This window comes from Panulirus ornatus, chromosome 32 (genome assembly GCF_036320965.1).
Source record: "Panulirus ornatus isolate Po-2019 chromosome 32, ASM3632096v1, whole genome shotgun sequence".
NCBI lineage: Eukaryota > Metazoa > Arthropoda > Malacostraca > Decapoda > Palinuridae > Panulirus > Panulirus ornatus.
The window spans coordinates 23684998-23703070 of NC_092255.1; the positions used below are offsets into that span (position 1 = coordinate 23684998).

At 38.7% G+C, this 18073-nt stretch overlaps 2 protein-coding genes across 4 annotated transcripts in view; one reads left to right on the plus strand and one right to left on the minus strand.

The window, feature by feature from the left end:
• LOC139759180 (uncharacterized) lies at positions 1-5652 on the plus strand. 3 transcript variants are annotated; one of them, XM_071681226.1, is made up of 5 exons: positions 1-1351; positions 2500-2691; positions 2893-2983; positions 3976-4204; positions 4823-5652. In XM_071681226.1, the coding sequence occupies exons 1-5, from the start codon at positions 86-88 to the stop codon at positions 5319-5321; spliced, it is 2277 nt and encodes a 758-aa protein (XP_071537327.1). In that variant the 5' UTR covers positions 1-85; the 3' UTR covers positions 5322-5652. The 3 variants fall into 3 exon arrangements, with proteins under 3 accessions (XP_071537327.1, XP_071537329.1, XP_071537328.1); XM_071681228.1 differs by having other exon boundaries at positions 4136-4204; positions 4823-4956; XM_071681227.1 differs by lacking the exon at positions 3976-4204 and having other exon boundaries at positions 4823-5060.
• The window catches only part of LOC139759181 (venom phosphodiesterase 2-like), a 26862-nt gene continuing 14440 nt past the window's right edge, over positions 5652-18073 (minus strand). The window contains exons 10-15 of the mRNA XM_071681229.1: positions 17500-17682; positions 16742-16973; positions 15917-16099; positions 14476-14680; positions 14131-14281; positions 5652-11737 (exon numbers count right to left, since the gene is read on the minus strand). Coding sequence (XP_071537330.1) covers positions 11549-11737; positions 14131-14281; positions 14476-14680; positions 15917-16099; positions 16742-16973; positions 17500-17682 — 1143 coding nt within the window. The 3' untranslated portion in view covers positions 5652-11548. The remainder of the gene's footprint in view (positions 11738-14130; positions 14282-14475; positions 14681-15916; positions 16100-16741; positions 16974-17499; positions 17683-18073) is intronic.

Here is an 18073-nt window from a genome sequence, read left to right on the forward strand (position 1 = left end):
ATAAGTACTATAAACTCATATTTAAGTATTTACCACTATCCGTATTACTCCAGGGACAACATTCCGCAAGCTCATAGTCTCATATATGAACAACAAAGTGCTGCATGAAGAGCTGCAGGCAGTAGAGCCTCAGCGGTGGCACCTGGTCTGCCTGCGGCGGGATGGTCGTACACAAAAACTTGGCTTTTTTCTGGATGGCCTGGAACTTCTGAGTCAAGACACACCTGGATATCTCCCCCTCAATGGCACACTAGTTCTTGGTAGTGGCTGGAACTCCTTCACTGACAGTTATCCAGTTTCACAGCCCTTCCTGGGCTCTGTGACAGGGTTTAACCTGTGGTCAAGGGCTCTCACTCAGATGGAGATGTACTCAGTAGGCAGCTGTGATGAACCCAACAACATTCTCCTTGCCTGGCACAACATACCCTGGAAGATGACAGGGAAGGTGCAAGAGAGGCTCACTGACCCATGTCTGGAGATAACCAACCTCACATACTTATTCTTACCCATCAAAATGAGCTATGCACATGCTGCCTGGTTCTGCTCTTCTCATGGCCTCAACTTCCCATTCCCAACATCAGAGCAAGACAACAGAAAAATTACATCTCTCATGGCAACAGGGATGGAGTCTTGCTTATCCAACTACAGTCCTTACGTCACAGTCTGGCTTAACATTTCTTATGACTCCGATTTACAGCAATGGGTTGGGGGACCAGATCGCCGTCCAATCACATATTCAAAATTCAATCCCATTCACCAACCAGATAATAAAGTTTTGATCATCCAGCAGAATGGCTTATGGGTTCCCATCTTCAATACTTTGACACAATGTACATTGTGTGAGGGGAAGATGTTGAAGTTGGAGGTGACAATCCGAGGTCTCTGTGCAGATGAAGGCATCGAAGCAGATTACATGGCCATGTATCCACGATCTGACTCAAAGGGAATATACTACCTACAGGGTGCTACTGGTCTGCGTCTTCATCATCTATCTCCCAACCACTGGATCATACAGCACCTACCCTCCAACAACACAGTGGCTACCTACGAGGGTACGGAGTTCTTCTTGGGCCGTAAAGAGTGGTCACTCAAAAGCACCACAGTATGCGGTCGGAGGAAATCTCTCCATGGCCCACACAACCTGACCATCAGTTGGTGTGGTCCAGGCAACTACACCTGCTGGTCAGGCGAGTGTGTACCTCTCACGCATCGCTGCTCCTTTGACTCTGAGTGTCATGATAACACTGATGAGAAAGACTGCAACCTGATATACACTCCTCTAGACTACCAGTATCATTTGCCTCCATATTCACCCTACCTCAACCTCGACTTCACTATTTCTCTCAGCAAGGTAAGACCTATTGATGTTCCTCACATAAAGTGATATAAATCCCAAGCTGGTGAAATATGACACCCTCTTTCATCCCACAAACATCAATATCACTTTCTTCCATCTCCAAATGGGAGAGTTATGGCATCCTTAATTCCCCCATTAGTTAATGCAAGCTCCCAGTCCCAGCCCAGAATACATTCCTTGACTGGCAAAGAAGTTTCAGCCTTTGTGAAACAGTCACATCCTCTTGAACTTAGGATTATTTCAGCATGCACCTACCTAACCCAAATGCTGGAAGTTGGTTCTTTGGAAATGGTTGCATTTCTAAACAAGTAAGATCAAAAGCCAGCCACCACATTCAAGAGTCATTCTGTCATGCTCAAGAGCTATAATATCATGATCAAGGGTTGTTTGTCAACCTCAAGGCTAAATGAAGCAGTTATTTCCACTGCAAGTTCTCAGTCAGCACCTTTTGGGTAAGTGTATATCATTACCTATAACTGTCATTACTACTGGCATATTACAAGGAAGGAGTTTTACTCTCATTTCCCCTTTACTTAACCCTGAGTACATATACACACACAAGTAGTCAATTCATTCCTAAAGGGCAGGATGAACAGCTGGTTTAGCTGTGAGCCAGTCGCCCTGAGATCAAATTTTGGCCCATTAGACTGTTTGGTCACTGCACCACAGTGGCCTGTGATCACCTGTCTGTACAGTATGGGGAAGTTGTGCATTCAAAGCACTCCACTGACTAAACTTTCTCTGCTCTTATACAGCTTTTGAATATTTTGTATATTTTCATTGCTCAGTTTTTTCCATTTATCCATTACTCTGACACTAAAAAACAGTTTTCTCGGGCTTTCTAAAATGTACTTCAATAGTTGCTTGTTATATCCTTTGGTGCCTCTGTCTTAGCATTTCACAAAGAACTGTCCACTGTTAACATCATCAAAATGATTTAGAATCTTAAAGTCTGTGATCAAACAACCCTTTACTTTTTTTTCTGCTGTGATGGGAAAATACTGCCTCACTGTAACTCAGTTCTTCTTATTCAAATACAATCTTTGCTGCCCTTCTCTGCACCTTTTAGTTCACTGAGCTTCTTTACATGAGTGCATGAAAACAGTTGACACCAGATGATCATGTATGCAAATTGGTTCCAGGTGTCATCTGTGGACCTCATGGGCCAACTAGTGGAGGCCAATTTCAAGGTCAAACTCCGATGGCGTGACCACCGCCTGACCTTCCATAACCTTAAGGAGGACCCCAGACTCAACATGCTTCAGTCCCAATATAGCTACCAGAAGGTCAGGATGAGGTTCCCCAAGGGAAGGGTCTGGTACCCAAGCATCAAGGTGAGGTGTGGCATGAGGTGTGGTGTATTAGGGATATGAGGGTATGTGTGAGGTGTTGGGTGGCAGGCAGACTAGTGCAATACATGTTGACAAGCACAGTACATGGTAAAAGCTGAAATACTGTTGTGTGGCAGGCGTTGACTGGCATAATACATATTGCCAGGTACAGTTTGCAGTAAAAGCTGTAATACATATTGACAGGTGGTGGATGAGGAGCGACTGGCAGGTGTGGTAAAACCACTGTCACAGCTGATGATCAGGAGGACAACATCTGGAGAGGACCATGTCACAGGTGAGTTTCCTTATAATGGTAGCCTGGAACTCTACATCACTAAAGTAAATGCATGACAGATCTAGACTTCTGCTGGTATAATGATGCATGACATGTCATGCATGACAGATCTAGACTTCTGCTGGTATAATAATGCATGGCATGTAATGTCATGTTATGTCATGACCTGCAAAAGTACATGCTGGGTCTAGTCTTTTGTTGGCATGCTGTGAATGTCATAATAAATCATGTATGCATTTCATATCACATCATGTTCCTTTACTATGGACTTAGAACAACCATGAAATACTGAGTTACACTGAAAGACAGCTGTTCTTATCTTGGGTTAATTTATCCACATATGGAACCACATGACCCTTTATAGCTTGTATTCCCTCCTTCTTCCTTTACACCCTCCACACACCTTACTCCCTCCATTACCCTCCACATCCTTACCTCCTGCATGACCCTCCACACCTTTACCCCCTGCTTGACCCCTCCACAACCTTTACTCCCAGTGCCACACTAAAAAGACTCCTCTTAAGGCATGAAAGTACATGTCATGCTTTCTTCCCATACTGGTTGAGAATGATGTGCATCTACATCATTAACTTAACAACACGCACTACCCTTACACATCAGAGGATGCAGGTTTAAGAACTGACACAATTTTTCTTAGTACTGTGTTACAAGATAAACACTGTTGTATAGTCATATCGGCTAGGTGTGCATGGAAAATATCAGTTAGGTGCAAGTCAACATTTTAGATATTATAAAAAACAAGTTTAATACAAAAGCACAGGAGGAGAGCAAGAGGCTATTCTTACTGAAATCCTGTCCAAAGAAATATATATTTGCTTTCCTTACAACTCTGTAAGAACAGCTATGACTAGAAGCAATAAATCCTAAAAACAGATTAACCTCCATTAGCTACCTTTACATATATGTATTTACTATGTGTTACTGCTGCAATTCCTCATGTAAAACATCCTAATGGTGTTGAAAACACACAGACTACGTGTATAAGGGTTCTGAAAATGACCTGGAGTATTCACTAGAGTACGAATCCAACCTGCACTGTGAGTTGGACTTGATGATGTATCCATTTGACACCCAGCAATGTTTCATCACCATCATGCTCACCAACGTACTTGATGACTTTGTTCTCTACAGCCCTGCAGGGAGTGCCCTTCAGCAAACTTTAACCCATCCTGAGTTCACAGTCAAACATCTCATCTTAAGGTTAGTTTAACCCAGTCCTTCACCATCACTTGCCTCACCTTCACATTATTCTTACCTATTCCTCAACCATCACTTGCCTCACCCTGAAGTAAATCTTACCTATCCACTATCAGTCACTTCACTATCTTCACATCATACAAATTTTTTCAGGCTCCTTATTCATATCCCTAGACCTTGTTATCTCCTACAGCAACAACATCAATGACCACGCCAGCAAAAAGTACTACACACAAAGAAACAAATAAGTACATCCTACACTTCTTCCCATAAGTCCTAGACCTCATAAAAAAAAAAGAAACTCTTGAAAAAAGCCTCATCACTCAAAACAAACTATACAACAAATCCAAATTCTGACTAACACCATCACCAACCTTGGGCAGGCCCATGCTGAATCATGGTCAGTAACACTAACCACTATACCATGGAGGCCCAGTGTGTAATTACCTATTTGTACTTTATGAAGAAGGAGTTTTACACTTGTGGGGGCCCTATCTCTACTATCATACAATTTCTGAAGTTTATGTATGGTGTGTGTGTGTGTGTGTGTGTGTGTTACTATATCTAAAACATTTCAAAGTGCTATGATGCTTCCTATAACTAAGATGGACCCCTTTACAGCCTGCAGAACTACAGCAACATGGGGCAGCTCAGCTTCCAGCTCCAGCGTCGTCCTTCCCACCACCTGTTTTCCACCTACTTGCCCACCACCCTGCTAAATTTGATCGGCTATGGCACGCTTTTCCTCCGGCCCCAAAACTTCCAAGACCGAGGAGTTTTGAGCCTTACCACACTCCTCGTCCTTATCTCCTTCTATTCAGATTCCATAGCTAAGCTTCCTAACACTTCCTACCTCAAAAGTATAGACATCTGGTTTATCTTCAGCATTGCTTTCCTCACCACCATCATCACAGTTCAGCTGACCACTAGTGACACTAGAACCCATGTCACTGCGGTTAACAACCACCTTGTTCCAAAAAAGGCCTGGAGGAGGGCACTAAAGGTACTGTTTCATCAGAGGCATGAAGCACGGATCTTAAGAGTGGCCAAGGTTGTCTTGGGAACAGTTTACATTACTTTTCACTATATATACTGGTTAAGAATAATTCATTTAAACTGAACAAACTTTCACCTATGGATGGATCTATGTAAGACCTATGGTGCATCTACTTCTGAGATAAGAAACAAAAATAAATCCCAACTCTACCATCTCTACTTACTGTATATCCTCAATGGCCCAAAACAATATGAATATCAAAATATCACAGGTAATAAGTAACTAAATTTGTTGTCACTGTCATTCTTTATGCTTAATCATTATAAATAAATACTAGTGGAGATGAGGTCATTCAAATATACACCAAACACCCTAACTTCATCCTACAAGAGTGATCCTTACTTTACTGTGGTGTCTCTAGATGATGGTAACACTATATTAATGGAATCAATAGAAACAAAACAGCTCTAATTAGCATGCTGCATAAAGTACATTTTTTCTTTACCATACCTTGAAAGTTAATTTTGTAACTGGTTAGGAATCATGATGTAAACATCAACGTAATTTTCCTTCAAGGGAAAACATGATTATACTTCCTCAAAGTTTTCCTAAATGTGTTGAAATGTCTGAAATCACCCATTTGCAAAGTACAGAGAGCAAGTATTTCACTCGTAGGACTCCATGCCACTGTCACACCATTTTTTAAATCCCTGTATAGTGTCCTGTTACACATCTAGTGATTTCATATTTACTTGCACTTACTGATCATAAATTTACCTCTCACTTTTTTGGTATTACCATTCCATGCATATTTCCATGCAAATCACTCTTTTAGTTCACTTTGAAATAACATGTGAAGTGTATCAAAAGTATATTCATCAAAAACACATTAAATCTGGCTCATTACAGAAGTGTTCTATATGTTCTTCAACTGATTTTTTTTAAATACTGTCCAGTACAACATGCAATTAATATGGAATATCATTATTATAGGAGTATTGAATATTAAGACACTTGAAATAAAAGAAATTACCTACGAAGTTCAACTGATATGATACCTTTCTTCATGATGTTTTTGTTTACATGGTTTCTATATATATAACTGACCTCTCCTAATACTGCACTATTGCTTCCAAGGTCTCTACTTATCTATGATCCTCCTTCACAGTGGCATCATTAACAAGTTCTCTATTTATACAAGACCTCTCTTGAAGTCATTAATGAGGTCCCTATTCAAAACAAGCTCTAAATTTATTAAATACCTTCCATAATACTGTGGTGTTCTTAACAAGGAATCACTCCTTACATAAATTCTTATTCAAAAATGTATGTTAGCAAGGTCTCTACTCACACAAAAACTTTTTTATACTATTGTAGATATCCTATCTTTAAGTTTCATACTTATACAAGACCTTTCAATCAACTGTGTTACTGTCAAGAAGATCTCTACTTATACAAGTACCTTAAAAACATTTTCTTGTCTGTACTTTGATATGACCTTTAACACCAAACTGTTAACAAGTCTCTAACTCAAGAGACTAAATTTCTTTTAAATTTCTCGCATGTATATAGATGTCTAAACACCACTTCAAACTATACATTAGTACTTTAAAGGATTTTTTGCACATACTCTCCCTGCATCTAAAAAATGACAAGTGTAACTGCTATGTGTATAACTTTGCTAATAAATGAAATGTTAGTTTCTCTGGATTATCCTTGCTTCCATGTTAAAAACAGTTTCATTACAAACTCAGATGAGGAAACTGTTCTCAATGGAAAAGACAACATTTTGATTTTTGATTTTCTGATCATCTTTTCAGTAATTTACAGACCAAGCTCATCAGTAACACTGGGCTGTATTTTACGGCACAAGTGGTGTCTTCCTTAAAAGTAAGCAATGCATGTCTTATTTCCTTGGGAACAGTCTTTTTTCCAATAAGTTTCTTGCAAACACCTAAAGCACCTTGTCCAGTATTTGAGAATGTTCCCAAAGTCTACCAGTTGAGATATCATCACAGCCTAATAGGGATCTAAATACTACATGAACTAACTTATATATAATATGGTCTAATGCTCTCATTATTGCCCTGGTCTCTTCTCCATGCCATCATAGTTGGGTGAGTGGCAATATATCCTCCATTATTGATGGCTGTGTGATTCGACCTTCAGATTCTTTTACATTTCCTCTCCTTTTTTGACTAAACTTCTCAATCTTTGTTCTGCAAATGACAATTTGCTCCTAATGAATTTAAGATACAATTAAGGATTTTCATTTATTTTGTCTATAATGTTTTTTCTAAAACTTCCTCTACCCTTCCCTCTTTCTTGTTATACTTACTAAACTTATCATAGGCTTTAAAGAACTTTATACCACTCAGGAAATCCATTTCCAAATCTACCACTAAGGAATTCCATTCCCAAATCTGTTCAGTTAGGTAAACATTGCCCTCTTGTATCTCCTCCTAACATTTGATTCCTTTGCTATTTCCTCAGTAACCACACACTCAAACACTACATGATCACTTTACCCAAATGGAGTGCCATAGGTGGTAAGAGAAGGCTTAAGTGATGAGGAGAGATGAGTGTTGAGGGAATATGGTACATTATGAAAATACATATAAGCAGTGTTAGAAACTGGTAGGTAGCAACAGAAGGTGATCACTGGTGAGGAAAGGCTGTTAGGGACAGTGGTGGTACTAGTGGTACTATGTGGTGAGGATGATGAAAGAGATTCATGAAATGTAAATGGTGAAGGACTATGACAGAATATCAAAAAAAAAAGATTCAAGTGGTGAGGAAGGGTAGTAAAAGATGACGGAGGGTGGTTTGCATTGTGGGAGGGTAGTTAGCGGTGAGGGGGTGTGGTGGGTATGATGGTGAGGGTAGGATAAAAGCAGAAAGGGTAGCAGTGAATGAGGTAGCTAATGACTGAGGATACCACGTGATGAGGGAGTATATTATGTGGTTAAGGAAAGCAATGGTGGTATGGAAGTGTGGTATATATTGTGCATAAGCCCCAAATGGTAAGGGAGAGTGAAAAGTAATGATACAGGCAATGGGGAATTGTGGTAGATGACGAAGAAAGATTTAAATAATGAAAACAGACAAGTCTTAAAGTGTGTTAAGTAGTACATGGTTTGGGAGAATGCTAGATGGTAAAAATACTGCTGGAAGAGAATTGTAAGCGAGTATTAGGTTACAAGGAAGGTGCTGAGGAGGAGAGTAGATGTCAGTGAGAAGAGGCAATGGTGAGGGAAACTGACAAGCACTTAGGAAAGAAGAGTGAAAGGCCAGATTTAGAGTTGTGGGAGCCCTGGAGTGAACTTTTGAGGTTCCTTGCCATCAAAATTGTATTGTTAAATTACTGATTGATATAAAATTCAATGTGATTTTCTCACTTATTAATATACAAAGCAAATTTTCAAAACCTTAAACTCTGCAAAGCTACATTGTTGTCATTATTTACACACACTGAAGAGATAACATACAGTCATTTCAGTATGACAGTAAGCTGCTGCTAGAATCCATAACACCTCAATAAATAAAAAAATTTGGTAATATGTCCTTCAAGATTTAGTATCACAATACCCACACATGACTGCTTCTTGCACATCACTGCCTACCACCGTACATCAAACAAATCCAAAAAATCCATTGCAAACCCAGAAAGATGACTGAACATATAAAAACTTTGGATGGGTAATCTGGATAGCCAAGCAACCAACAGAAAACAAGATCTTAAACATGAATAGTGGCTTTCTAGCACCTTTTACAATATCAATAAACTACCTTCACTGTTTCCATCATTTTCATTGCACTCATACGCATCATAATAATACATTCACACCCACTTCCTAAAACCAAATAATGGAGAAACTACCTGCTTCCTCAATACATTCAAGGAATGTCTGTGGTAACATTGCCAGATCAGATGGTAAACCAAACCCTCTGGATATGATAATGTTAATTCATCTAAATGCATTAGATAAAAACATTAGATGGTAGTAGTAGGTAGGATCATTAGGCTGAAGCATTAGGTAGAAGCATTCAGTTGGAACATTAGGTAGAAGCCTCTCTATACACTGCGTTAGAGTTACCCTCTGCCAGAGGCACTAAAAGCTAAGATGCAGCACAGGAGTTCAATAGTTATGGAGACCCCCCTTGAGGGGGTTTCAGGTGGGAGCAGGTGTTAGAGATATAGATGGATAGATAGATCTAAATGCTTTTATAAACATTATCCATGCTACTCATGGCTTATGATGGCCAGATAAAAGCAAGGTGCTAAAAAAACATATGATATATATTTCAGGTGGAGCTACTCCTTAGGAAATTACCAAATTCTCTAATTGTCCTTTCTATGGGGGCCCAAGGTTACTGCCCCAATTGCCCCTATTAAATCTGGCTGTAAAGGTATGGAATGGTGGTCGATGGTAAAACAGGGTAATGCTGTGAGAAAGGGTAACTCATGATACAACCTCATCAGAAGCATGACCAAGATGAGGAAGATACTTAGGAGTAGAGCAAGCACTCAAGTTTATATAGTTACAGATCTTCTTTGCTGTGCAGATTTACTAACATGACAGTATAACATCATTATTAGAGGATGTAACAAATCAAGAACATAAAAGAATTTAATCAGGGAACACATTCTAGCACAGCAGAATAATCAAGCACAAGTCTAAACTCTTTCTGCTCTCTGTCTAAACTGATGGATATGACTTAAGTTACAAATCATATGAAAAATTTGTTTATCACATCCTTATATATATCATTTTTTATAATTATACTTTGTCGCTGCCTCCCACATTAGCGAGGTAGCATGAAAGGATGGCCCAACCCACCCACATACACGCCCACACAAGCACATATACATACCTATACATTTCAACATATACATACATAGACATATACATATATACACATATACATATTCATACTTGCTGCATATATTCATTCCCTATATTATTACTAATAAATTCAGTAATCTCTTTCAAAAACCTTTAAAATAATGCCAATATACTTTGAAACAATAGTGAGACAGAGCATGCTTGGGAGATGTGTTTGGATAGGAGACCCCAGAAGCTTTTATGCATTGGCAATCCTCCTAAGACAGAGTTACCAAGAGGATTAGGGCAATACAGACATAGACAGACAGATGGCTAGAATAAACATCACTACATAATCAAAATCTCACAATAGTCTCTTGATGTCCATATGATAAGAATATGTTATGACTGTATTCTACATTTAACATACTGATCTAACTATAAAACTAAATTACCTGACCAATAAAGTTGTGCATTGCTGCTGATAACCAAACCTCTAGCACTGCTGCACTAACTGCTCACACAACATCATTTTATACCAAGTATAAGCACCATGCAAGATATCATACGTGACTGAAGAATCATCTGAGCCATACTCATACTAGCTATGGTATGGCTATCAAAAAATTAATGTCACTCTTTTCAACAAAATCATTTCAGCTAGTAAGAGCAAAAATATTGCATCATCAATGATGAATCCCATTCAAAATCTTGAAATATTATCTCCTTTCTGAATACTTCATTATTATTTCCCTTTTTAGTTAAATTGCATTCAGATGTGACATCTATGGTAAAATTATCATCTGGCATTGGGAAACAGATTAAATTCATACATAACTGATATCAAAAACAATAAGAACTAAGGCACTTTCTGAACTGCTTACTTTATTCACAGGAATGTGGAACAAAAGATTTTTCACTGAAAAGGTTGATAATCTAGAGCCCTCCTTAGCTAAAAATATACTAATACTATTCATATATCAAATATCAACTATCATGCATACATCACACTCTACTATTTACATCTGCATCCAGTTTCACAGAAATGGATTCAGAGATTTATGGTATACAATCAACACCTTTTTACAAAGTTTTTATCTACAGGTATCTACAGAGGGTTTCTATGTACAAAATTCTAACTTACTGAATTCTAATCAAAAGCATTTTCTAAAGAAGCTTCAAAGTTTCACATTAGCTATCTACTCCCCTGAAACTACTTCAAAGGTTTTAATCCCTTTGAAAACATTTTTCTCAGTAAGAGACCCTACCAGGTTTCAGTTACTTGACTTCAACATCTATGAAGGATTCAATCATTTGGATGAAACTACTTTACTTAATTTCATTCCCTTTGAATGCTTCACAAAGTCTTATTTCCTATGCATCTGCTTCAAAGGGATATGATCCATTTGAAGCCACTTCACCGAGCTGCAATCCTTTTGAAGCTGCTTCATCAGGCTTTAATCTATGTGAAGCTAGTAAACTAAATTTCAATTCCACTGAAAAATCAAATATTCAGTGATGCTATTAGAAAAGCTGGAAGAAGTCAGAGTGGAGTCTGTTCCACCAAGTCTCAGAACCCCAGATATTAGAGTGTATCCTCACCTGGAGTCTCACCTGATCGTCATAGTGCATTTCAGAGTAAAACTTGAGCCCTGTTATCTTCTCCACATCTTGCACTGTAGCACTAAACTCCCGGGCAAACCTTTCTGCATCCTACAGAAAAAGATGGTGCTATATGACATAAATAAATTTTTAACCACTTTACAAGAAAATACTGGACATTACCTACCTAAGTAATAAGATATGCCCCATAAAATTTGGGATCTCTATCTTCCCTTTGCTTAATTTCAACTACTTATGTTTCCAAAAGATATCAATAACATGTGTCTAATGATCATGACTGAAAGTAAAGAGACCTTTCAATGTGCTGGGTGGATATGGCAACAGGATTCAGTCAGAATACTGCAACTTATTTCTAATCTAGCAGTGACACAACAGTCCCCTGAATCCCCATATCCTTGTTCCAGTATTCCTACATATGATGCCTGCATGTTACAACTTTTCATTAAAGTTCCTAATTGCAAGACATGTATCAAAGAATGTACTGGAGTTTCAGCATTTGTTGGAAAAATATGATTATAGTGCCATTTAGTACATGCCCTGTCACTCTGTGCACCTCTCCAATGTATTTGTAGATGCCCAAAAATCAATCTTTGTATCAAGGAAGAAGATCCAAGCAAATGCATAGCAATATCCAGAAGGTTTGGGGACTAGAAGGCCTAATAAGAGATTAAAGCCCCTTAAAGTATCATCTGAGAAACATTTCAAACACAAAATCAATTACTTCAAGAGACAGTGACAGGTTTTGAAGTTATAATGATACCAGGTAGGTAGTAGATGGTAAGCAGCCATACCAGGTAGGTAGTAGATGGTAGGCAGCCATCAACCAGGGAATCATATTGGTACTACCTGCCCGAGTATCAGGAGGGTAAGTGACCTCTGTGGTTGTCTAGCTGCACTCTTTTAACCCAGGTAGCTGTTTTTGTTTTTTCTCCCCCATCCACATATGGACTACTGACATTCTGTCCACAAACAAACAAAATCTCCTTGTTGCATAAAACACTAGACAACACTTAACTCACACTACTCATTCTTTGCAACTCTCGATTTTCCTGCAATGTACTAACCCTACCCTTAGTTAAAATAGTTGGAGCAATATTTGAAAGTGGCAAGTAGGAGCATCACGCAGAATCATAGAGGAGCAGCAGTACATAAGAACATTAAGCAGGAGCATTAGGTAGAAGTAGCAGTCTTTTCTTTCTGCCCCATCCACACTTGGACTACTGGCATTCTGTCCTCAAACATGCAGTCTCCTCTTGCCATAGATATCACTTGACAACATTTAACTCACACAGCTCATTCTTCGCAACTCTAGATTTTCCTGTGGTGAGCACTATGCGCTAGCCCAGCCTTTTGGGAAAATGGTAGGAGGAGTAGATAGATGTAGTAGGTTGAAACAATTAGGCAGGAGCATTAGGTACAAACATTAGGCAGAATTAGTTGGTGGGCACACTCAACAAGAGCATTAGGATGAAGTAGTCAGTAGGAACATTAGGTGGGAGCCTCTAAAAACACTGTGTTGGAGTTACCCTCAGTCAGAGGCCTGTTAAGGGTGAGGCACTAAAGGCTAAGAAGCAGCAATGGAGTTCACTGGTTATGGAGGCTCCATTGCTGTGACCACTCCCTTGATGTAGTTCTAGCTGGGAGCAGGGATCTGAGATATAGATATATAGATAGTAGGTTGGAACATTAGATAGACAATAGATAGTAGGTTGGAACATTAGATAGACATGTTAAGCAGAAGCAGTCACTAGAAACGTAAGGTAGGAGCCTCTGGAAACACTGCACTAGAGTTGCCCTCTGCCAATAGCCTATTAAAGGTGAAGCACTAGATACTAAGAAGCAGCATGCAAGTTCAATAGCTACAGAGACTCTTTTGCCATGCCTAGCCCAGTAAGGGTATTTGTGGGGGGAACAGGCATCAGAGATACAGATAAAGATACTAGTGTTACTGACATCTGAAACACAGAAAAAATGCCCAAATACTATCGATTCTATACAGTAATTTTCATTGGTTTGAGTTTTGCCTAGAAAATTATGCACAGAAATAATTAATTTAAAAGGTGGCCTTGGGAAAACAAGGACTTAGGACTTACCCGACATCTGGTAAGTCACCAACTGACTGGAGGAAATAATAACTCAGTACTCATTAGGCAGTTGAAAACTCATCAAACAAATGAAGACAGGTAAGATGTATGCTTGGACTTTTAAGACAAATGACACAGGAATCAGCATTATTGGAGAAAGGAAAGTAATAATGAAGGACTCACTAGCAGCTGAACAAGGAACTACTGACACAAGACTTTTAAGTTTTTGGACACAGGAAGGTGATGTTTTAAAACTTAACTAAAAAATTCCAATGTAGAGATAGGTAGCTCACAAACCACCACGAAAATGAAGGCCACTTGCACAGATGAGGATGGGGAGGTAGGGAATTTGGGCTCACAACAGAGTTGAAAACAGTACAGTTGTCAATCATAACTCACCAAACAATTGGAGACAAAGAGGGACTGTGGGTAAATGAAGGCAATGGCATCAACAAGCGTATGGGGACAGCTGGTGACATGGCCAGTCCGTGCTTCACAACGACTCACCACCATGAACATGTGAGTGGGCACAGGCAGTTTTTCACCATGGCTATGGAATGCGAAGGGATAAAAGTTTTCTTTAGATGCAATTTGCAAACATTTCTAAATTCTGCCAGTACAAATGAAAACTAATTATTTGTTCATATACTCTGCACTTGATTTTTTGATTATCATCCTCAGACTACCAATCTCTTACCTAGCTAATCTTTTCTTCTTTACACTTTCAGCATCTAGTTTTCCTACCTGATAACATCTAGATTGTCAGCAAAGGTGTCAGCATCATAGTCAAACACAGGGCCAGTAATCACATTAACAGTCCCATAAGAATGTTTCCACTTTTTAACAAGTTTTAATAACTCCTGCCAGCGCTTTTTCAGGTCATGAGTAAAGGGCACAGCATTGCTGATGAGGTAGGGTAGTTGGCTGCAGTCCTGTCCCGAACTGAATTCTGAAATGGAAGACACCACAATCATCTCAAGAAATATCACAACCATCTACAATATCAACTTTATGCTTTAATACTTGGGTATGAGGCTCATTATCAATTATCATTTGCAAGACATAATAGTGGAATATAAGACTGGCTCATAATACTGGAATATCAAACTAATCCACAGCCATCATCCAATGGTTATAATACAGGAATGAATGACTTTCATGACTGAGTCATCTCCAGAATCACTATATCATAAAACTAAAAGATGAGCCTCATATATTATAATTATCCCAAAGTGAATATCCTGAGATATGAAACTCAGTAAATCTCATTATTAAGACATTCTAAGGTCAATGTCAACAACGAATCCTGAGTCTACTGACAGAAATCTTGGGCTATATCAGTAAACAGGTAACAGATTTAGATTTAGATAAACACAAAAAGTAGGCATATGTATTCTTATCAGCCATGTACACACAAAATTTTAATACAGAGACCTAAATCAATCTCAAATCTAATATTACAGGAGCAACCAAGATTCAATATCCACACTATCTTACCTATATACAGGAATACCAAATCAATGAGTTTAACTGCATTGATTTTATCTGTAGCATTCCTACATCAATCTGTGGCCAGGCAGTTAATGAAATTTGTTTATTTGAGAGGCAACCCAAAAACAAAATCTTTCACCGTATACTTCACTTTAACATATACCAAAGGAAATGGAGTATTAACTCATATCTATACTAAATCTACAGCAGGGTGAGTTATTGCTCATCTCAGACATCTTTGACCCATTTAATAAAAAAAGGAACCACAGAGAAAAACAAGAAAAACATCAGATTCATCTTGGTCAAAGAACATTTCTTAATCAAGTTGTTAAAAACCAAAGTCAGTAGGGGCAAGCACCTCAGTAACATTCTTTCAAGCTGAATTAAAAATTCATGATTCCTCCTCAGTTGAAGCCTTGACTGTCCTCATCTGATGCCTGTCTTCTTTAGCACTGACTGTTCTTTTCCTTATGCCTTAACAGTCCTTATCTGAAGCCTCTACCAGTTCATACTTAGAGCCCCTATTTTTCCACTTGAGACATCATGTGTCATGACATTTTAAGCTTCCACCATGCCCTTACCTGCAGCCTTGACTGTCCCTACCTGATGGCTCAGCACTAACTCCTCCCAATTCTTCACTAGCACTGCTAACTGTCTCCCCATATTCTAAATCATGCTCTCTAAGTTGACTCACCAGGAGGGAAGAGTGGCTGGGGAGATATTTTCTGAGAGAACAAGGACTGATAACTATTGCAAGATATCCCTTGGTTTGCCATAAGCCTGATGTCGCTTTTCCAAGGGTAATTCTGAGTTCCCCTGTTCTTCCAGTCCAATGTAAAACTTGTCCACAGTGGCATTTTGACCAGAGGCGAATAAGCTGTGAGGGTCGAAGAATGAATTAGATAGTATTGCTTCACATTTGGGAATGCAACCGATAGTAGAAATACTCAAATGTACAGAATAGCTACTGCTGAAAGAAAGGTCTGTGTTATCTTGAGAAAAATAAAATTTTGAAGGCACAGCACAAATAATGTGTTTTAAATCATGAGCTAACACATTAAGTAAGCTACAGAGCTATAAGTAATAAATTATGACAACAAATCAGCAAATTTCAAAACTCATCTTCTGTCTCCTGACCAACAGAGTATAAATTTCTTTACAAACACTTTTCCTCATTTAGCATCTCTCTAAAAGACTGGGATGGTTTTAAGTAATTAGACATCAAGCTCCTTCATTTAAATTTCTGAATTCAATGTGCCCCTCTGAATAAGTATTCACAACTAATCTTACATCTACTCATAAACAAAACACGAACAACAGAAAATACATACTTTATCTCCTTCACTTACATAATGATTTTGCTATATATTTTGGTTGAGTGAGTCCATTACTATAAAGACCAAAACTATGCATCTGCTGAACTCCCTCTCATGCTTAACAATGATAAAGACTATATTTGGGAGAATTATATCTCTTCATTCATTCCCCTTCTCTGTGTTGCTCAATCTTCCTATCATACCTGAAATGAAGTCAGGCTGCACCAACAAGAGGGCAGAATTCCTAGCCTGGCCCATCTGAGGAAAACCCCAAGGGAGATGATAATCTGTAAGCTCTGATGCCTCTTCCTGGGCCTCCTCCAGTGCCTCCAGCCATTCATCATCCTGAAGGAGGTCTCCTTCACATTGGGCCTCTTTCTTGTAATATTCCACCATCTTTTCTGATGGTATTATTGCCCGAGGAGGTGGATCTTCCTGAAATTATGAGTGACCAGTAGAGGCTGTTCAGGTAACATAAAAATTTCATGTATACATTCTTGCTTAAAAAGATTCTAATAAAACAGAAACTCCATCACTTTAGATTAAATATCTATATTCCCTATTATTTCATTATACTTGGTCACCGTTTCCCACACTAGCAAGATAGATTAAATATACCAATGCAAATGTACTATGTACAATACATTCATGTCATTCAAGGGCCAAACCTGATCTGTGCAATAGTGACCAAACATGACCAGATCTTGGCTTTTCTGTTATCTTTAATCACCATGAAAATGTGAGTAAAATAGAAGCTGTTCAAGTGTAAAACTCCCTTCCTTACAGTACAAATAAGTACTTACATACACCATGACAGAATTCATACTTGTGCGAGTATGCAGTTGATATTACAAAAAGTTTAATATATGGAGCACTACAGACATTGGAAACCAACCTAATAATGCACAAATAAGCACAAAAGGTAATCACAAACAGGTAATCATTCAACAAGGAAACATACAAGATGAGTTTGTGGTGTCTGGGGTGGGTTGACCAGCAAGCTGTTGAGAGCACCCCATGTGCCATTGTTGGGTGCAGGCTTCACCCCAAGCAGATGACACATCAGATTGTAGAGCTCGATGTTCTGGAAGGCCTCAATCTCTACATTACGACGAAACTCTGGACCATGGGCAATGAACATGGCCTAAAGTGTAGAGAAAATCCTGATCATAGTAAAAAAAAAAAAAAATTCACACGATATGTATGAAATATAATTTCACATCAAGAAGAAAGTCCTAATCACAATGCAACTTCCTGATCCTCTAGTGTGGAACTGTTTCCCTGGAAATCAATGTTACTAAACCCCAAAAATTGTTTTAATAATGTCTAACAAAAGACAAGGAACTGTTGATAAGATCCATCCCCACAATCTCATGATTGACTTGTCAATGCCTAATAGAACACTAAGTCAAACACTGCCTACCAAATTCAATGAGATTTCTTGTTTCTTGCTTGCAAGAAACTAAATGAAATACCAAATACATGGAAGTACTTGGCATGGATAAGAAATCTGCCTAAATCTGCTAATCCAACAG

Coding starts and splice junctions, on each gene's coding strand:
- LOC139759180 (XM_071681226.1), top strand. CDS start 86: ATGAACAACAAAGTGCTGCATGAAGAGCTGCAGGCAGTAGAGCCTCAG. Junction 1,352..2,499: donor TCACTATTTCTCTCAGCAAG/GTAAGACCTATT, acceptor AATTGGTTCCAG/GTGTCATCTGTGGACCTCAT. Junction 2,692..2,892: donor TCTGGTACCCAAGCATCAAG/GTGAGGTGTGGC, acceptor ACATATTGACAG/GTGGTGGATGAGGAGCGACT.